Genomic DNA, 22,502 nt, shown 5'->3' with positions numbered 1-22,502 from the left:
ATACAAGATAAATACTAATAATAATTTTATTATACATTTCAGTTAAATCTCTTTTAGGTTTTGATACATGTACTGATTCTCTCATAATACTGCTTTGCTTGCTAATCCTGTTAAGGTGTTTTGTGACAGTGAATGATTTGTTTTTTTATCACCATATTTATAATCTTCTGTAACACTACCTCTAAGAGAAATTTTCATCGACTACTATCAACAAGATTCTTCTTTTCCATGATTTAATAGGCCGCAGCCGAAGTGAAATATCTCGACTTGTGGCTTTCCACAACGGTTTCTTTTTATTTCACTGTCATTTTTATATCTTGGACATTTTAAGAATCATCTTCCCCTTTATTACTTCTTTTGTCGACATTCAAAGCTATAGCACTGTTCGAGAGGCTTATTATAGTGTCAGAAAACAAATATCTGTTCATTCCAGTAGACGAGTACTCTAGTTTTCCATTCACTATACTATACTACATGTGCCAATTTATTAACAATTACTGTCATCAAAAAACATAATACAATAGTAGTGGTGGTGGTGGTGGTGGTTGTAGTACTCGTTGTAGGTGGTTGTAGTAATAGTAGTAGCAGTAGTTAGTTGTTTGCAATTCTAGATAATAATACACGCTATATATGCTTCCAGATAATTTCCTTCCTAGCAGATTTCTCTCCTTTTAAATTAGTTTCCCTGAATTTTGAATTTATAAATTTCAGTGTGTAAAAAAGCCTCATCCTTGCATACAAATGGATTAAATACTTGTGAGGAATACTATTACAAGGGTGATGAAGTGTAACTTCTTCGTAACAGGTGATGAAATTCGAAAGTGGTCTTTCATTAATCACAATACGTTCAAAAGTATCTTTAAAAATTAATTCAAGTTTTGAAATGTATTAAAAAAAAATGTCACTGGGCATGCAAAGACTTCCAAAATTGTTGACATCATTTTTATAGCTGCGGAAATGACTATAATAGCTTGTTTCATCTAGGTCAGTGTGGTGGTTCGCAAAAACTTCACATATTTGACAACAGTGGACTTTCAAGCATTTTTTCATTAAGTAACCACATATGTACCTTACAGAATTTTTTTCTACATCATGGTAGTGATAGTCACAGTCTTTTATGTTAAGTTTCTCAACACATTGTACTTCAGGAAAGGGCTCTTGAAATTTCTTCACAGTTTCCATGCTGATATTTAGAATTTTATGGAAATCTGGTTCGCAGTTCTGGTTATTTGACTTAAAAAATTCGATCCTGAACATCTTCTTAAATGTTCTTTTAAACTGAACAGCAGTTGGGTTTGCTGCATTCCCACCTTGTTGCCTCACTGCTCCAAAAAAGTTTTCCAAACAATCTTGGTTCAGACTTCTTGTGAGAATATATCGAAATCCTTCAAATTTCAATTTTTCCCACAACAAAAGTAGTGCTCTGATTGTCAGTTTCCAACATTTAAGTGATTTTATTTTCTTTGTAATGTCAACATTTTGATTGGTCAACACTTTAACCTCCTCTAAGAAGATTAACATATCTTTCAGAAAATCAATTTGATATGCCTTGCCACTGAATGCCTCTTTAAATTCTTTTACATTTTTTTCTGACATCGAATTTAACATATCAAAAAGTTTATCAAATCTATCTAAGAATTCTATCGTTGCAGCTGCTTTAGGGGAGAGCTTTTCCAGTGCAATGTATGTTGACATTGCAGCTACAACTGTCGAACTTAAAACCTGAACTGCTAATTTCACTTTCATTTTTTCTGGATTTGTGGGATGCATATGTGAATCCGTTAATTTAGGAGCCAATCTGTTTGGCAATGCTTGGTCTTTGTTAAAAAATTCCACAATATATTGCCAAGAGGTCGTCTCCCCTCTGAAGTGAAAAGTGTTGGTTAGAAGATTATTTCTTGTCGCCTTCATAAGATGTGGAGTGTCAAACATATAAATTATTTCTTCATTCTGAACTAGAAATACTGGTTCATCCTTGAATAAGGTATTAGCTAGCTTAATGTTTGAGGCTCCCATGTCACTAATAACTATTCTAACTTTCAAACCAATAGCATTCACTTTTGAAATAACCGTGTACAGCAAATCTTTCAGTTTTGAGGCTGAACATGTATTATGAACAAAGAAATAGGCAAGAGGCTGATGCCAGTTGTAATATATACCTTTCAGCATGAACACCAAAACATTTAAAGCTGGCCTAAAACTTTTTCCTTCCCCCAAATCTTCAAATCCCACCACCTCATCTTTCCCTATGCAATAAAACAAATTAGATTTTATGGACATTTCATCTAAACAAAGGCAACAATTTCTATCAGCGTCACAAAATGTAAGAATCTTTTCTTTGAGAGCTTCAAAGATGAAATTGTTTAAGCCAGCTTTAAAATCTATACTTTCTGTGATCCTGTTCAAGGTTCTTTTCGTTGGCAATGTAAATATTTTGGACATACCTCTGTAAGCTTTAGGACCCATAAAATATATTTTCAAACAAGTGTTCAAAAATTCTTCGGAGTATCTTCTTTGATGGGGTGTCTTGTTATGAAGATCGGCCTGCTGTTTAACAAAATCAATACATTTTTTAGGGAGGAATTTCTCGCATAACACTTTAAAGTCTTCACATGTAACATCTGACAATACAGATTTCTCGTTATTGGTTTCAATTTGTTTTTCCATTTTCCTATTTTTTCTCTTTAAAGTACAGATGCTACGTTTTAGTTTTCGCTTTCTAGGGGTATTGGAACTGAGCACAGTTGGTGTTTGTGTGTTTACATTTGTCACTGATAATGAACATTCTTCAGATCTACTCCCTTTGTTGTATACATTCGAAGGTCCAGGTAGATCTACATCTAGAAATAAGAGATGAATTGTTATTTAGGTTAACTCACAGAAATGGAATTGTTTTCACCGACAAGTTTGTAAAACCTTTCACAATTGCCAAAAATTTATACTAACCGGAACGTGTAGGTTGTACTGCACTCTCTTGAAATTCTGGTACAATGCGGAATGGGCCAGTATGCGGTCCTCCATCTAGAAATAAGAGATGAATTAATTGTTATTTAGGTTAACTCACAGAAATGGAATTGTTTTCACCGGCATCTTTGTAAAAACTTTCACAATTGCCAAAAATTTATACTAACCAGAACGTGTAGGTTGTACTGCACTCTCTTGAAATTCTGGTACAATGTGGAATGGGCCAGTATGCGGTCCTCCATCTAGAAATAAGAGATGAATTAATTGTTATTTAGGTTAACTCACAGAAATGGAATTGTTTTCACCGACAAGTTTGTAAAAACTTTCACAATTGCCAAAAATTTATACTAACCAGAACGTGTAGGTTGTACTGCACTCTCTTGAAATTCTGGTACAATGCGGAATGGGGCAGTATGCGGTCCTCCATCTAGAAATAAGAGATGAATTAATTGTTATTTAGGTTAACTCACAGAAATGGAATTGTTTTCACTGGCATCTTTGTTAAAACTTTCACAATTGCCAAAAATATATACTGACCAGAACGTGTAGGTTGTACTGCACTCTCTTGAAATTCTGGTACAATGCGGAATGGGGCAGTATGCGGTCCTCCATCTAGAAATAAGACATGAATTAATTGTTATTTAGGTTAACTCACAGAAATGGAATTGTTTTCACCGGCATCTTTGTAAAAACTTTCACAATTGCCAAAAATTTATACTAACCAGAACGTGTAGGTTGTACTGCACTCTCTTGAAATTCTGGTACAATGTGGAATGGGCCAGTATGCGGTCCTCCATCTAGAAATAAGAGATGAATTAATTGTTATTTAGGTTAACTCACAGAAATGGAATTGTTTTCACTGGCATCTTTGTTAAAACTTTCACAATTGCCAAAAATATATACTGACCAGAACGTGTAGGTTGTACTGCACTCTCTTGAAATTCTGGTACAATGCGGAATGGGGCTCTGCCGATACTAGCGACATAGTTGGATTAATTGAGAACTAGACCTTGCTGAGCTCGATTTTAGTACCAACAACATCAAAGGTGCCGACAAGAATTGTCCCTACTGTATGTTCTCTATACTGTGCTCTATCCTTTAAAGTCACACCGGATTCCAATTCCGATGCCGGATTGAATCCTCTCAGTTCTCCGCTGATGGCTACCCTGCGTGCTCACTTGCTGGAATAAATGTGCTTTGGTGGCTATAACTTGCTTGCTGGATTTCGAGGGTATGCTATTTTTTTCGTGTTGGTGTCATCACAGTCTATATATATATATATATATATATATATATATATATATATATATATATATATATATTAGACTGTGGTACTAGGAACAATAGACTGTGCCGATACTATTTCGCATTGTCTCTGTAATGAGGCGATAGTGGCGATCCTAGTGGTTAGCAACAATCTATGGATGCATATTTCCTACGTATTGAGCTTCGTGACTATATAGTAGACTGTGATATCACCACTGAAACCATGTCGCCATGTTCGTTGTTTTCCAACTAAACTTGTTTTTTTCTATATTCTTTAATTTCTAAGAAACAGCAATTAAATATCGGATTTTGGTTGTTTTGCACTTATGACTTAATTACCTTATTAATGTATTCGTCGCCGCCACCGCTGGTGTGGGGAGGCTTTGCAACAGTATCAGTCGCAACCACATTTTAAGTTTAAGCAAATGGCCGCTAGAGCGCAGCAGTTGAGATGCTTTCGCAGTCTATACTCTTTGTTTTCCCAGAAGTCAATATCAGTAATGCGAATCTAGCAAATGTATTAGGAGGTACTAGTTACTAGATACTTCTACAGAATAAGGAGAAATTGTGATTGGTTGTTAATTGCTAATTTCGTGCTTGCTGAATTTTTCATCGGCTGAATTCTGTATTTTAAAACTTCCACTCTATAAACATGGTAACGGTAGAAAATTTTTACAGCATAAAACATTGAGAGTACTGTCTTTTGTTTATTGCCCGGCAAAATTTTAGTTTTTCCAATATATTGTGCATCTTGCAATGTACCGTATGGTGATTTGTGTATATGCAAAGTAAGTAAGGTTATTGTTTTGTTTCAGTCCCATACAATTCTCTTGATTCAGCCTGGTTCAAAACCAGAAACGCGAACATTTTCAGACTACGAGTCTGTGAATGAATGCATGGAAGGTGAGTATTATTGTTGCCATCCAATAATTTTTCGTTAGAATTTTGAAGTTCGTGCGGTAATAAAAAAAAAGTTACAATATGTTTCACGTCAAATATACATATGGGATATCTGTTCATAGTTCCAGTGGTGATATTCGGACGAACCGGTTAAATTATTTCTAAGTAATATTTGCAAACGAGAACACTAAATATTTCAGTTTTAGAGTTATAGTTACACTTTAGTGATCTTCACCGTAACTAAGGAAGCGAATTAACATAGTCATTATTGCTCCCGCAAGTTTTATTTTCAAAGAAAGATTGCCGTCTTCCCAACCCATATATACCCACAGGGTCGTTAACGACCCACATCATATTTTTATCAGTTTCTTACCCACATATTTTTATTAGTTGCTTTACTATTTGTTTAAATTTTCGGTTGGGCACCATTATTAATGTGTTCGATAATATATTGGCAACACTTTTGTTTGTGCAATTGTTCCGTTGTAACTCTCTGCAATGCATTTTAACTGAAAATGTGTAACACTTCAGTTTGGTTATAATGCGCGTCAACAAAAAAATGTAAGTAGACACTTTATTCTTAAGTATTTCAGTTCTCTTATTGTTTTATTACAAAGGGCAAGCAGTAACCAATATGATTACATGGGATGGAGTCATGAATTGTATTCAACAGAGACGTAATAGTGTAAGAAATTTGGCGTGGGTCGTTTTCGACCCTATGGGCACATAGGGAACCTTTCGTACATTTTGCTAAATTTTCTAATAATATTATTATTGATAATTATTGTGAGCCGATTTTCTTTACTTTCATATTCCCTATGAAAATCTACGAAACATTTACTATTTATAAATACGTGAAGTAATTTTTTAGGAAAACTACTATCCCGCTAACACAGCTAACAAGCAAAAATTCTGATGAGGGCAAACAAAGTTAATTTTTTTCTTTCACCATGGTAATAATGTCAAAAGAAGTGCTTATACAAATTTTGGCCACTCTACCGCAATTACGAGGCTGTTATTTTTTTTCTTTCACCATGGTAATAATGTCAAAAGAAGTGCTTATACAAATTTTGGCCACTCTACCGCAATTACGAGGCTGTCCAGAAAATAATTTTCCCTGGGGCCGTTTACAGAAAAAAGTACAATTGCATGGAAAGATTTATTGAAACAGATACAACAATTGTTGCGCTATTTGTCAACATATCCCCAACTGGAATTGAGACATCTGTCATACCATGGGGTCAGTTTTTCTATCTTTGTGTCATAGAAGTCAGCCGCTTGGGATCGGAACCAGCATTTGATAGCCGCTTGCAAGTCTCTGTCGATCCCATGATATGACAGATATGGTGAGAATATGTTGAAAAATAGCTCTACAATTGCTTTGTCTGTTCCAAAAAAATTTTCCAATTAAATCGTGTTTTTTTTTTCTGTTAACTTCCCCTGACGAAGTTATTTTTTACGGCCCTCGTAATTGTGGTTGAGTGGCCAAAATTTGTATAAGCACTTCTTTTGAGATTATTAATATGGTGAAAGAAATTTATTAACTTTTTTATCTGCCTCCATCAGAATGTTTTCTTGTAAGATGTTTGTTTTCCCTTATTTTAGAGATAATTACGATAAATCTCACAAAAAGAGTCTTACCACTTTTGAAATACTGGAAGAACTTGAGACAGTATTTTCTCAAGAAAATGTTTCAAATATTGAGTGGTTCTACAATCTTCTGAAGATGACTGTAATGAAACTGGTGACGATTCGGTTGACGAATATTGTAACAATCTCTGTGCCATCGACAACTTGAGACTCCAGCTGAACTTTTTGTCAATAAGGAGTCTGTAGATTGCAATGAAATTGTTCACAACAAAGATTGCGAAAATGAAAACGTGGTAGAAATACAACTATCTTCTTGGACCTCCTCTGTAGAAGCATCAGAGATTATTGGAGGGATTGATGTGACCTTATAAAAATAATCATTAGCTACAATTATTCATTCCAATTCTGTAGAATTAGAGTCCATTGTTTCTCGTGTTGTGTGCCAGAAATATAAAAGATGTGTTTACTGCAAAAGTAAAACCACAAAAGCATGCAAAAGATGTGATGTAGCGTTGTATGATAAGTGTTTCATACAGTTCCATGCATATTTTTTTTGTGTTGTACATCCATTTACATTCCCTTCATTTGTAAGTTCATGAAAGCAGCACTTATTTGATTTGTGGTTACCGGTAATATTTTGTTTGGTTTAGGATGCTTTAGTTGTGCAAAACGTTTTTTTCATTGGTAGTAGTAGTTATGTAAATTTATTTTATATATATATATATATATATATATATTTTTTTTTTTGTAAAAATTGAATCCTTACAATATTACAAAAATTCGTATTATATCAAAAATGTAAATGGTTAACTAAATTATGTCCAACAACCTTAGTAAATACACCCTGTTACATAGCACCCACCTGGAATTTCTGAGTAACAGAGATAGTTTATATGCATAGTAGTTTTGTACATATGTACCTTTGTATTTGTATACACAAAATATAAGCGTAATAATACATTTTTGAGTTATATTAAGCAAAGGAGTCATTTTTTTATTAATTATGTCCAACAGTTTTAGTAAATAATCGTTATAATGACTTTACTGTAATATGCATGAAAAAATATGCCCACAGGGTCGTTTTCGACCCACAGTTAAATGAGCACTAATGATTATGTAAGTGGAGATTTTGCATTGCCATTTTCTTACTATGACTAAAAGAAGCAACATTTGTGAAAATGAAGACTTTTTTTAAAAAATAAAAGTTACGGGCATATATGGGTTGCTACCTGTTACCTATTGTTATTCTTTTATCTTAGTCTTCTTCCATCCGGTTTAGGCCTAGCGTATTTTTATTTTTAGGCTATGTAATTAATCGCGTATTTAAGTACACATTCCAGTAAACTTCACCTAAGCGGTAAATAGTTATAGCCGCTGCGATTATTAGTTTCTTCTGGATAAATAATACAAGGCCAAAGCGACCATAATTATTTACTATTTTTGTGAACCAATATGTAGGTATACTTTTCATAATTGGTGCCATCAGTGCATTAAACTGAGCTAATTAGACTTTTACTTCTGAAAGAAGCAAGCTGTGGTTTCTATAGCACGCGACATTGAAGGTTTTTTGACGAAAAATGTGGCAAATAGTGCAATTTTCAGAGGAAAAATAGTTTGGAATGTACAGAAGTCATATAGGACATCAGTTGACTTAAAATCTTACTAGAAAATTACTAAACATAGAAAAGAATTACCAGTAATCATTGTAGGTGGGCCTCCTAACCTAAAAGTGATCATTTGCACGTGAAATAAAGCTGTAAAACACATAAAAATGAACGCGAAACTCACATGTCACTTCACTTAGCATATTCAAGTCATAACAAAAGCCTAAAGTAACTTGTAACAGATTCATATAAGCAAGGCATACGAGAAGCCTAATCTAACCTAACCTAACAAGAATCTCGCATTGTAGAAATTGGAAAAATGCAAGTTGGAAGTTTCAGTGTCGCGATAGAAAAGCTGCAAGCTGGATTGAAGGACTTCTAATTTTGTTTTGCAGGTGTCTGCAAGATATATGAAGAGCATCTGAAGCGGCAGAACCCAAACACACCATCTATTACATATGATATCAGTCAGCTATTCGACTTCGTGGATCAACTTGCTGATCTTTCCTGCCTCGTGTATGTAGTCCTGTCATTTCATGATTAATAATATTAGAGAATGTAGATTCTTTCATTTTTCTTAAGGAAGTTGTGCTGTCAATAGACGGTTGTACGTTGTAAATAGATGATCAAATGTAATTTTCTGAGTGAAACTGAAGTACGAGCAAAATGTGTTCTGAAGAATTGTCTTCGCCATTTACAGATGCATTAAGAATACTTGATTATTGACATTTTAATGACTGCTATGGAGAAAGAAAGCATAATGTTATATTGAGAGAACCATTCACATCTTGTAATCACAGCTTAACTGTCGTCATGATAGTGTGATGTACATTAGTGTATAAAGAATGGATCTATTCCTCAAATTTGTAAATGCTAGTAAGTTCCATCTCATTCTACCATAACTCTGGACCATAAGAACTTGATCAGTGTTAACCTGTTATATAACTTTACATTCAATGATTAATGGCTACTCTTACTTTACACTACCTGTAAACAGTGCTTTACATGGGCCTATGTTGCACTCCAATAATTGCCTGTGATATCATAACCACCATTTTTCAGCTACAGTAATTCCACAACTTTTTAGCGAAGACAGATCCTTAGATATTCGTGATGAATGAAGTTTATTTTATCTGTGTGCTTAGATTTTACTAGCTGTATTTTTATGGCATAGATATGTTGCCTGTTAAAATTAAGCCATGCTTCATCTTCAGGTAGGTCCATCTCTTGTTCTTTCTTTCTTTTTTTGTTTAACCTCCTTTTTTCATACTGTCTTACAATCAGTACGGGAGGATCCCTATATAGCTATGAACGCTGGCCACATACTGTATTTCATCGCTTAATCGTCGTCATCACATAATGGTCGCACCCTTATTAATAGACAAACTGATAAGGTCTTTAAAATTTCACCACATAGGCTAATCTTCACATGGATATTTTAGTTTATCACGATCAAAAATTATTTAAAAATAACGTGCCACCACTGCAGTACAAAGGGTCGATTTATATTTTTGTCTCCAGCCACCCTGATACTGATGCACATTGATGCCTCTTACTACTTGGAACCTAGTACTGCCTACACATAAGGCGTCAGTTTCAGTATGTTCACCATATAGATTCTACATATTTCTTTAGTAAGAGACCAGATTATTTTGTTAGATTGAATGATAACACAGGCCAACAAAAAAAAAATTTTTTTTCGTGGTGCCTTGGTTTTTAGATCTGTTCTTGGGGTTATTTGATGCGCTGATTCAGAAAATGGCATGGCTAGGCTGCATCAGCTCTAGTTTCTTAGATATTGTTGAATTTATATAATAATATATATCATAATTCTGTTTTGTTACAAAATTACTTGTAATAACATCTAGATGGTTTTCGTGGAACCAAAAATTTATTTTGATGGCTTAGGCCTATTTTTTATTGCTAGTATCACAGGCATCAGTTAAAATAATCATATCCTGATGTACCTTTAGCTATGAGATCTGTACCAGACTCGTATCTTTTACTATTCCACCCTTCATTGAGTTACCACAGCTCTCAGAGGAGGGCTCTTATATTTCTGATAGGCCTATAGCACAAGGTAAAAAAAAGAGGCGACAGTGACAGTGATTTTCAAACAGCTTCACATAGAACGCTTTGACCAGAACGAGTTGAGTGACCTGACTAGGGACTGAATCTTTCTAAGGAGTTTTCTGAATTGCTCTCCTACAGACTAAAGGAAAAGAATACATTTCAGCCTGGAATGAAAATTATATTTTATTGAAGGAGAGAAAGAGTTTGTTGCTATATTTTTTACTGAAGATATAAACATAGGGTCGATTGCAGAAACAATATTTAGACAGTGTTTAAGGTTAAACAAGGCCTAAGTATGGCTGCCACGTTGCGAAGACAATGTTTAATAGTAGACGATGTCTAAAACCGATGTTTAGCAGTCGATGTTTAAACACCGTCTAGAACACTGTTTAACCTCAACCTCACACAAGGAACGAATGTATCAGTGTAAATTCAATGGAGCACGTTAATTATATTGGTGTGTTGAGACAGTTCCGGAGATATTTATTTCTACTTCGACGGCCTCCTCTACGTCGCAATCTTTTGCTTGATCGTAGTGATCCTTTTGAGACATATGGAGATGCAAAATTTGAAGCAAGCTTTCGCTTCTCAAAGGAAACTGCAAGGGACCTGCTGCGCGATATGGGACATTTACTTGAGCATGACACGAGAGGTTGTCCATTACCTATAACACTGCAGCTTCTTTTGACGTTACGGTTCTTGGCAACCGGTGCATTTTATACTGTGAATGGTGATACTGTGAATGTCAGTGCATCGACCGTGTGCAGGACAATAGATCGTGTTCTGACTGCTATCAACAGTTTGAGGTTAAGAGTAATCAATTTCCCTGACGATGACGAACTCCCTTTCATTAAAATGATTTCGCTCCCTTTCCAGGTAAGCCGTAACTTATTACTATAACTCATTTCATTACTAACCTATATTCGTTAAGAACGTGATTATATTATTTATTTCGTTCTTTCTAGAGATAATTTCCCGGGAATAATAGGTGCCATTGACTGCACTCATATTAGAATAACCTGTCCCAATTGTGAGAGAGCTGTTGTGTACATAAACCGGAAGGGATTCTATTCCATTAACTGCCAAGTAAGTAACGACAAGTGTTCCTAAAAAGTAATTTGTTGCCTCACCACTCATTCTAGTGACAATATTGCTACCAAAAAATATCAATTTCCGTACATAGACGTTAGATGACAATATGATATAGAAGCATTTTCATTTGATTGCAGGTGATATGTGACGCAAAGATGAAAATCAGGAGCATTGTTGCTCGCTGGCCTGGCTCAACGCATGATAGTAGAATATTTCGGAATACCACTATCAATGACCGCTTGGAAAGAGAAGCTATTAGAGGACATCTTTTAGGGGATTCTGGTTATGCATGCAAGAAATATTTACTTACGCCGATTCTGAACCCAAGAAATGCAGCTGACAGGCGTTATAATCGAGCTCATGTATTGGCCAGGAACGTAATGGAAAGAACTTTTGGTGTATGGAAAAAGAGATTTCCCTGCCTTGCATTTGGTTTGCGAACAAAGCTACAGAAAACTCTGAAAATCATCATTGCGACTGCTGTGCTACATAACCTGGCTGTGCAGCACGGTGAACTTGACCTTGAAGGAGAGATACCAAATGATGACGTACCAGTTGATCCACCAGCAGATGATGACATGACAGGGAACAGATGGCGTCAGCTGATAATCGATAACCATTTCACAAGATAGAATTACATGGCTACTCACAACTAAAAAAAAAAACACAGCACTTTATTGAATATTTATAGTAACATACTCGTACATATTTAGCAGACACTTTAACTTGTGGTTGACTAATTCTGTGTGTGCCATTCAGGTAGTTCATACCCTTTCTTTATAATTTCTTTTTCAACTAAATAAATTTCCAATAGCGCCTTCCTTTCTTGTAATTCTAACACCCGCAGCTGTTTAGCGTGAATTTCTCTCATCATTTCATCTGCCTCGTCCACTTCCTGGCTCCTCCTTTTATTGGATTTTACTCTGGAAATTCACAAAACATGGATTAAGTACAGAGAAAAAAAAACGACTAATTTTTCCTGTTATGAAATACTGTACTATGCATCCAGTAGACACAACACAATTCACTACTGCTGATTGTTGCTTACCGTGGAGTTTGAGGTGAAGGATTCACGCCTGCGGTGTCGTTCAGTTCGGGTATACAAAACACGGGAACATCCAATGTCAGTGTTTCTTCCATAGGAATCTGTTTTCACAGGGAACAAATAAAACGCATGTCATGCCATATATGTTTTTTACTATTATAAGACACCAAGAATATAGGATTGTTTATAGTACACATTTCACGTACCGGTATCTCTTCAGCATATCCTCCCTCATCGTCGTAGGGGTTTTCTAGTGGTTCGGCGGAATCACCCAATACCGCTATTACGTTTTCTTCTATAGTTGTAATCGGGCTTCCTGGAGGTCCACCTCCTGTTCCTGTGTTGATGTTTCTTTTTTTGTCCAAGCTGCATTTGGCTTGCAGCTTTAATTGACGCCATAGGCCTGTGAATATACCGGACGTAATTTAGCACACACCTGTTCACTTAACAGTTAATTTTTCGCATTTAAAGTTTATTTCTCACGTTTAAATATTTCACATTGAAAGATGTAACTGTTATTTTTGTGAATAAAATAGCAAAATTACTTTTAACTTACCCATTAACGTATTTGTATCACGTGGTGGGTTCTGAGGAAAACTGCTGTTAAAAACATCTGTTATTTTCCTCCATGCCGCCTTCTTCTTCTCCAAAGTTTCACTGTTGTAGGATTTATTTTCTACAACATCATAATTTCTTATTATGTCCGACAACACGGTCTTTTCTTCCTTAGAAAAGTTCGAAACACATTTCGCCATTATGCCTGTTGTGTTGTGAATCAGCTGATTTCCATTTGGCGCCCGCATTAATGAAACGTTTCCATTGGCTCCGCCATTGCTGATTGGCAAAGAATCTAAATGCAAGATACTCCACACTTCTCCTTCCCAGCTAAAACCGTAACTAAAACGGTATCTTACTAAACACCGGCTGACCATTGTTTAAGCAACGGAAATTCGTATGTAACTTAGACGTTGTTTAGTTAAACAGTGTCTAAGACTTAAAATCGGTCATCGTTTCTGCAATCGGCCCATAGTATTCTACAGCGACTTTGGAGGCCTTCTGAAGAAAATGGATATATCAGAATATACCCCAAGTGAATGGATCCATTTAATCGACAGTTCACAATGTAGTTTGAAATGTGTTCTTTTAAACAATGGCAACAAATAAGCCTCAATTCCAATCTGCCACTCCACCACAATGAAAGAAGAGTACAACACCTTCTCTTTAGTGTTGGAAAAGATAAATTACCAGGAGCATCTATGCAGACTTGAAGATGGTTCATTTTCTTCTTAGTCAACAAAGTGGCTACACAGAATATCCTTACTTTCTATGCCTTTTGGATAGTAGGACCAAACATGTGCATTGAATAAGAAATGATTGGCCTCCAAGTGAAGATATGGTGGTTGGAGAACACATTGTAAGAAATCCATCTTTGATAGCGCAATGCAGAATCATTCTGTCACCATTTACATATAATATAAATGAAGTAAAGGCTTTGAATAAAAATAGTTCGTGTTTTGAATACATAGCGCATAAATTGCCTGCCTGGACTTACCACGGAAAAACTGAAGGCAGAAATTTACGATGGTCCACGATCAGGCACCTGACAAATGATCCAGATTTCATAGAATCAATTAATGAAATCTAATCTTGTGCTTGATCGTCATTTGTTCTTGTGAAAACTTCCTTGGCAACAAGAAGGCAGGCAACTAAACTAAATTAGTAGAGGATATGCTCTTTCATTTCAACAGCTTTGGATGTAAAATGAGCATTAAGGTCAATTTTCTGCACATTCACTTAGATTGTTTTCCAGAGTACCTTGGTGACTTAGCGAAGAACAAGGTGAACGATTTCATCAATACATAAAACAATAGAAGGTAGATACCAAGGAAGATGGGATGCACACATAATGGCAAAATACTGTTGGAACATTATGCGGGAGACTTCCCACTCTCAGAAGTCTTACTACAAAATGAGCCTCTTCTGTGTCGAATGACTGGAATATTTGTATCATAAACTAGTGCTTTTCGTTTCAAATAGGTACATTTAGTGTATTTCACGTCTATTATAATTCTTAATGTGTTTCTTTCATGCTACAAAGAGATTAATTAAAACAGTACCATAAAATATTTTGAATTTTGACAACCGACCAGAGTGAATAGAGGTATATGGCATTTATGCTGTATCTCAAGAACTGGAGCTGATAGGGGAAAACTGGTGCCATTTTTGGAATCAGCGAGTCGAATATACACACGAACAGATTTAACTTTGGAGCCACCAAAATGTGTGTTGGCCAGTGTAATCCTGCTTGATGGGATATTAGTTCTAATCTTAGTGGGTTAAAATTTGAGCAGTTTAAGACGATATAGTAGCGTGCAAATTAATCCGAACAATGTAATTACGTATGCAAAAACACTCAAACGGGATAAAAAAAGGATATAAGACATAACCTCGGTAATCTATGTGGCCTCCCTTGTTCCTAGTAACAGCTCTGAGACGATTTGGCATGGATTCCACCAATTTCCCACAAATATTCTTCATTTCTTCATTGCGAAACCATACACCAATGAGGGCAGAAATCATCTTCTCCTTTGTAGAACAATCCATTTTTTGCATTCTTCTTTTGCAATTGACCACAAGTTCTCAATGGGGTTGATGTCGGGTGAGTTGCCTGGCCAGGGGAGTATCTGAATATTCTTCTTGTTGAAGAATTCTGTAGTTTTTCGAGACGTATGGCATGGTGCCAGGTCTTGTTGGAACACACCTCTGCCATCCGGAAATGATTTTTGCAGCTGGGGTACGATTCTGGTTTCCAATAAGTGAATATATTTGTCAGAATTCATCATTCCCTTGATAGGTATTAATGCTCCAGGCCCTTCATGTGTAAAACAACCCCAAAACATTACTTTAGGGGGGTATTTGGGTGCTTGTTGGAGATGAGCTGCTGTTACTTTTTCGGATCCTTTCCGTACATAAGAAACACGGTGGCCGTGGACCTCAAAATGAGACTCATCGGAAAAAAGTACATTCTTCCAGTCATTCACTGTCCAGTGTTATGTAATTTTGCCCACATTAAGCGTTTTTTGCACATAACAGGGATTAGCAGTTTCTTCTTAATAGGCTTACGAGCCCTTCGTCCAGCTTCCAAAAGCCTAAGCCGCACTGTTGTGACGTGAATATTCGCCCCAGTGGTAGCCATTAACTTGCGGGTTAAGTCGACAGCAGTTAGTTTAGGATTTAATTTATTTTTCCTGATAATTAAACGATCATCTGCAGGTGAAGTCTTCCTTTTCCGGCCACAGTTTCTTTTTTTCTGGGGTGTGATGGATCCAGTCTCCCTGTATCGTTTTACGATCGAATTAACAGCAGCCAAACCAATGTGACATTCTGCAGCAATTTGCCTCTGTGTCATAGAAGAATACTCTGCTAATGTTATAATTTTAGACCGTTTTCGTGGAGTTTTATCCATTTGTGAAGACAACAGAATGTACACAGGATTGCAGTATTAAGTCTTCAACACAACTGAAATGCTTATAAGTACAAAACGACAGGCAAAATGTCACATATTATAAAAAAAATAATGACAGACCTTCAACAATGGAATTACACGTACTACAGATGTCAATTAAAGCGGTATGAGCAGCTGTGAGGCCAACAATGACAGAAAATGTAAAAATATGTCGTGTTCGGATTAATTTGCACGCTACTGTATACATGTTATAATTAGCTTTTCTACAGGATATAGGTAGGATTTCCAGAGATTTGAAGGTTGTGAAAATGTGATTCTGTCATTGTGTGATCTATTCTTGCTCTTGGAATAAAAGCTAACTTCGCTTTTGTAATTTTTTTTAGACAGTAATGTTGAGAAAATTTGGAATTGTATAAGACTTTCTCGATACTGTTCTGGTTGAGTGCATTTCTGGAGATAGGCCTAGGCCTAAATATTGTGACGCCATGTTGAAAGAACTGGCGCGCGTCCAGCAGAAGGGAGGACGTGCGAGAAAGCAGGAGCAAGGAGAGGAGAGACAAAGCAGTGGGCACTGGGTGCGGCATAGAGAGGAGAGAGGAGACGATGGGATGCTGGGCTGCGGCAGAGAGGGGGAAGGAAAGCAACTGCGACTGAGCAGAAAAAGCCGGAGAAGTCTACAGAAGCGCAATGCTCTGACGTTTGTAGAAACTTCGAGGATCGAAGATTCGCGAAGTGTGGTTTAACAAATAAAAGCGAGCAGCCTTTGAGAGAGCCAGTTCAGTCAGTTTTTGTGAAGCAGCCATGAGCGAGCAAGGAAGCCAGCCTTCGAAACCGGGGTTCGACGCAAAGCCAGTTTAGTTTGGACAGCGAGCTCAGTTTGTGAATCAGCAGTGCCCAGGCGGAAGCAACGTGTCCAGGAGTCTTGGGTTCGACACGCGAGTGAACTTGAGTAACTGTGGCAGCGTCCAGGTGGAAGCAACGCATCTGGAAATCTTGAGTTCGAAGTTCAGTGGACTGTCTCTAGAAGTCTTGGGTTCGATATACTGTGAACTTGAGTGAATGAGCTAGAAGAACTAACCAAGGCAAACGAACTGTGAACTGAGAACTGACAGTTTTGTTTTGTAAATAGTGCTTTGTGAACATTAGTTGAGATTAGGAGTACATTGTTGTTCTCAATAATCCAAGTGAATTGTCATTGTCGTCTGTGGAGTGCAATAACGAATACTGTGTTGCTGTGTGGAGTGGAATACCCATTGTTGATGGGAGTGTTTAAATTCAGTTATAGAAAGCCATTATTGTTGTGAATAAAAGTAACATTATTGTTGAATTAAAAGTCACAGTATTAATCTTGCTGTTTGTTAATGTACTGTGAGAATCTTTTGAAACTGTTGGTTTACAAGTGGACTGCTTACCAGCATTCTCCGTCACAACCACTGACATCTCCTTCCATGAACTCATGGCACCACAACACTTCACCATTTTAAAACATAGATACTACATATTAAATAAATACATTTATTAATTAATTTGGTACTCATCCTTCTCACAGAAGTTACTGAAAGTATCGCTCATTTTCTTTGATGCACAGTCCACATCTGCTGTCCTTTACATGCGTCAGTTCCTGTGCACTAATGCCCCATCTTAAGTTTTTTTCTGTCAGCAGATGACGTGTTTTTTTTTCTTTTACTGTCACTCACAGAACCTGTTTCGTCAAACTTATTCTCTAAATCTAATATATTTTTTTTTTATGATGGGCTTGGACTATTAGGAAATTTATGTCTAAATTTTTGTCTTGGTCTATTACACAATTATGTCTTCAAAATGTATTATGATAATGCAGTGAATATTTAACCATTGCACAACACACGACACTCTGCACTGCCCTGAATGAAGCATGACTCTCAACTGATCTGCCCACAATTCGAGACAGCTCAGATGGCAGTGCTGGTGAAATGACATGAGTTCACAGAAGGAGATTCCAGCTTTTGTGAGAAGGTCACACTGGTAAGCGGCTGACTTGCAAATCCATGGTTTTAAAAGATTTTCACGGTTCTTAACTTTGGTGCACGTTGCAATTTTGAGGCATCTTTGGCAGTACTGTTTATTTGATTACTGATTATATTGTAATGGCTAGGAATCCACTGAATAATATCTTCGTTTCAGTACATTGAGTCACGTGATGTGTATGGTTGGTTGAATAGCAATAGGCTATTATGCAGTATTTTATAATTTAGTATAATATTATGTAATAGGTAAAGTCTCTCTGTCTCTCTATGAGGTAATGAATGTGAGGACTGCATCTTTATTAAGTGCAGTAGTTATTTTTTTTAATCTAATGGCGAGTACATTGCGTCATTCACCCAACCTCCCCATCTCTGAGTGATACATCAACACTATAGTTGCATAGCTCTTATGTCCTCCAACCAATCACATTGCAGGTCAGCTACATTTAAACATGCACATCTTGTCATTGGCTGTTGATGACATTATGCACTTCCAATGTTACCACATTTAGTAAATTAATTAATATATTGTCCTATTCAGAGGCAAGAAGGTGTAGAATGTGCAACAACATGGCCAGCCTAAGATGTAAACATGTAAACAAAGAAGAGGAGCCATGCCGAAAATAACAATAATGCGGCTATAGTTCTTGCTGCTGCCTAGTCATTGCCTTCTGTACACCAGGAGAAATGAATTACATTGCACTGCTTGATGATTGATGGTGATTATGATCAGTGAAGCATTGATGGAATGCTGGTAGAGAAAATGGGAATACCTCACAAAAACCTACCTCCAAGCACTGTCTTTGCCCACCACAAGTTCCACTTGGAACCACCTAGTTTCGAATTCATGTTATTATAATGTTGACACTAAATTTTGAGGCTGCTGGTATGTAACATTGAAAACTATTCACTTAGTTGATAATAATAGAAGCTTCTGCTTTATCATTTATATCACTGAGTGGTCCATCAGTGTGTACATGATCTCCGTACTTTTAATTAAATTATAGCCATGGAAGCTGCAGTCAGATGACAAGTACTGTTGCTAGGTGAGATTTACAGCTAGAATAATTGTATAATGATATATAATGTCTGTAGTTATTAAATTGGTAATTTGACTTTGTTGTCCTTGAAGGATTGTTTGTGGAGTTTAGTTTCAGATGTGAAATTTGCTGAATGAATGAGAATTGCATGGAAGTATCTAGTTCTAGAATAGGAATTCGATTCTTAATGTTACTTGCACTAATTGAGGAATGTTATTTGTAATTACTAATTACTATATTTGATATTGTAGGTACCAGAAGAGCACGAATTCCTATGCACCTTACAACAAGGACTGGATCAAAGAGAAGATATATGTATTGCTGCGACGCCAGGCAGCTCGTTCACAATGAATGGCAGAGAAGCTATCCATATGCCCTTACCGTTCCATGTTCTAGACTCTTGGCAGCTATTTTGCTGTACTGATATTCTGTCAGTGCATCAAAATTCCTGCCTCTCATCTCGCCCATTTCAATGTGTGTGCCCTGGCGTAGTGTCGGACACAGGGCAGAAACTTTGAGTGACATCATCACACATCGTGCTCAAGCTGGAACATTGATCCACTTTTCCGTGTTACAGTTTTGAACACTGATGGCATTATTGTGAAATATCTGCATAGAAAGTACAAGTTCTTTTAAATGTATGGAAGTGAAATGTTCCATTCTCTCTCTAGATTACAGTATGAAATTATTTAACTTCAGTTTTATTATTTTTATTTTGTTTATAATTCACATAGAATATATTTGTCTTACTGTGACATGCTAGAATGTGTGTCTAGGTCTTGCATTTTGAAAAAAAAAAAGTTTCATTTAAAAATTCTTTCTTAGTTTCAACTAATAAGCTTGTATTGTTTACAATGTTCATATTTTTGTTTGGTGTCAGTGAAAGTAAGTCGTGATATTAAAACAACTTCCACATTTTTTGTGCTTGAGTTTTCAGTTACTGTGCTTCTTTTGTGATACCACATTTAAAAATAAATTCTCGTCCATATGAAAACAATATCTGGACTGAACTGAAATGATGTTACAAATTGTCTTCATAATTTAGGATGTACCAAAATTACCACTATGATACATTCTTACTGAAGCGTAATAAATTGTTAATTACTCATGTTTTCTAAATGAATTTGTTCATTTGGTAATATGTGTTAAACAGCAGAATAGCTATATCATGGAAAAATTATTTATTACAAATAAAGTACAAATGTTTGTAAAGTATCACTGGAAACTTAAGTTACAAAGAAAAAGTAACTATCTGCACGAATAGTGCCTTCCCATTAAACACAAATAAAAATAGCAATGTAGCAGGTTACATTTTTTTTTCTAGATTTCTTAACTACATGTTCTGAAGCCCTGCATCTATTATTATTATTATTATTATTATTATTATTATTATTATTATAGATTTTTTAAGAATTATCTAGTTAATTTCATAAATTCTCCTTATTGATTTAGTAGAATGTGAATGTGAATAATTCTAAAGTCTTATTATTAAACGGAATAGTATTTTTAAGTTAGATTGATTTTTCAGTTTATCAGAAAATGTTCTTTTTATGTGACTTGACGATAGAATTGGCGAATCATTTGATTTTGATTTTGAACAGCCTTGATGTGAATGAAGTTTTATATGTGGTATTTCAAAACAGCCTATTCTTCCTCTTACTGTATTACATTCCCCAATAAAATTCCTATTTCCTTTTTCATATAATGGAATACAATCTCTCTCACTCCCTCTCCCTCTCTCCCTCCCTCCTTCCCTACCTCTCTCCCTCACACACACACACACACACTGACCAGCACAAAAGAGCAACATTTTAAATTTAAAAATAATTACTCTTTATTTCATGTTTCTGTGAATTTCATTAAGAGTTATATTTATTTTATTAGTTCACGGTTTAATGTGCAGTTTCAAAGATATAATTTTTTTATCACAGTTTGATTGAATTATAAAAGAATGATACATAACATATGCAGTGGAACCTTGCATGCATCGATCCCATTATCATTTTCCCGTCTTTTTCATCTGCTTTCTTTTTATCCTGAAATAGTCCCATATAAATAACGCTATTTTTTCCTGGTTTCATTTTCCTTGAAATGTCATTTTATTGCATTGATCGTTGAGAAATCATGGTTCCAATGTAATTTTCTTTTACTCTGGGAGGGTGAACTTTTTATTCTCCATTATTATCTCTGAAGCAAGAAGATGCAGGAGATTGCTATCCCGAGACTGTGTGAAACTTAGTGGAGAAACGCAAAATATTATGCAGCCATGTACTTACTGTCTGACCGAGTGGTTATGTCGCAGGGTCGATGAAACAGAGGAAGTCATGTGACAGTTACTTCATGAGGCACTCTTGTTTAACTTATTTTAAACAGTTCTATAATATTATGTAGGCTTCCAATTTCGAATTAACGAATATAATCAGGAAAGAGCCTAACATCCCTTTACAAAGAGACCAGCAGAAACGAATGGGAGAAATCGAGATGTGACATAACCACTCAACTGGACAGTAACTTGATTCGTCAGTTTAGTGCAGCGTGCGAACTTTTCAGATGTGTTTGGTATAGTCTGTTAATATGGAAATTAGTTGCATGTGTGATCTGTGCTATGATCACATTCAGTTTTGGAAAGAAATGCAATTGTATGGAAACTTACTGATTAGTCCAATTTTTCCACACAAGAACAATGTAGAGATAAATAAACACTTAATATTATTATATTGTTTTCTAATGCCAGGCGTTTGACAGTAAAGTCATTTGTCCTCTTGCACTCCAATATTTTTCAAAGATATTGTCATGGTCAACCACTGATGCACAGATTTTGAAGTGTTCCGAATCCATTTCTTGGTTTGAGTTGCACAATGGGCAGTTAGGGGACTGATATATTACAATTCTATGCAGGTGTTTGGCCAAACAGTCATGGCCTGTTGCCAATCTAAATGCAGCTACAGATGATTTGCGTGGTAAATCGGGAATTAAATATGGATTATGATGCAGACAACTCCATTTTTTCCCTTGAGATTGTGTTATCAAATTTTGTTTGTTGAAGTCTAAGTATGTAGATTTAATAAATCTTTTCACAGAGTAATATGTAGATTTAGTAACAGGTCTGTAAGTAGCAGTGCTGTCCTTCTTTGCTAAAGCATTTGCATTCTCGTTTCCCAAGATTCCACAATGGGATGGTATCCATTGGAATACAGTTCTTTTATTGAGTGTTATTAATTGAGGGAGCATTTTAGTTATTTCTGCTGTTTGAGATGAGGGTGTGTGTCTAGAGACTGTTGATAGAATAGCTGCTTTGGAGTCTGACAATATAACTGCATTCTTAAATTTATTAATGTGGCATATAATATTTCTGAGACTTTCACTTATTGCAATGATATCTCCATCGAAACTTGTTCCATATCTATAAAGTGAGAAGAGACAGCACATAACATCTGCACCTGCACCTTGTTCCCTGGA

The 22,502-nt window shown here is 36.0% G+C and overlaps 2 protein-coding genes across 2 annotated transcripts; one reads left to right on the top strand and one right to left on the bottom strand.

The window, feature by feature from the left end:
* Window positions 1–4,719: 4,719 nt before the first annotated feature.
* On the top strand, window positions 4,720–19,963 carry e(r) (enhancer of rudimentary). The gene is made up of 4 exons (XM_069828693.1): window positions 4,720–4,885; window positions 5,046–5,133; window positions 8,720–8,840; window positions 19,295–19,963. The coding sequence occupies exons 1-4, from the start codon at window positions 4,883–4,885 to the stop codon at window positions 19,392–19,394; spliced, it is 312 nt and encodes a 103-aa protein (XP_069684794.1). The 5' UTR covers window positions 4,720–4,882; the 3' UTR covers window positions 19,395–19,963.
* LOC138702142 (uncharacterized) lies at window positions 12,181–13,289 on the bottom strand. The gene is made up of 4 exons (XM_069829750.1): window positions 13,091–13,289; window positions 12,741–12,937; window positions 12,538–12,635; window positions 12,181–12,412 (listed from the first exon to the last, which is right to left on the bottom strand). Exons 1-4 carry the CDS (start codon window positions 13,287–13,289, stop codon window positions 12,226–12,228), a joined length of 681 nt encoding a protein of 226 aa, XP_069685851.1. The 3' UTR covers window positions 12,181–12,225.
* Window positions 19,964–22,502: the final 2,539 nt, after the last annotated feature.

Source organism: Periplaneta americana, chromosome 6, assembly GCF_040183065.1.
Source record: "Periplaneta americana isolate PAMFEO1 chromosome 6, P.americana_PAMFEO1_priV1, whole genome shotgun sequence".
NCBI classification, from domain to species: Eukaryota; Metazoa; Arthropoda; class Insecta; order Blattodea; family Blattidae; genus Periplaneta; species Periplaneta americana.
This window is presented reverse-complemented; position numbering and strand designations above follow the sequence as displayed.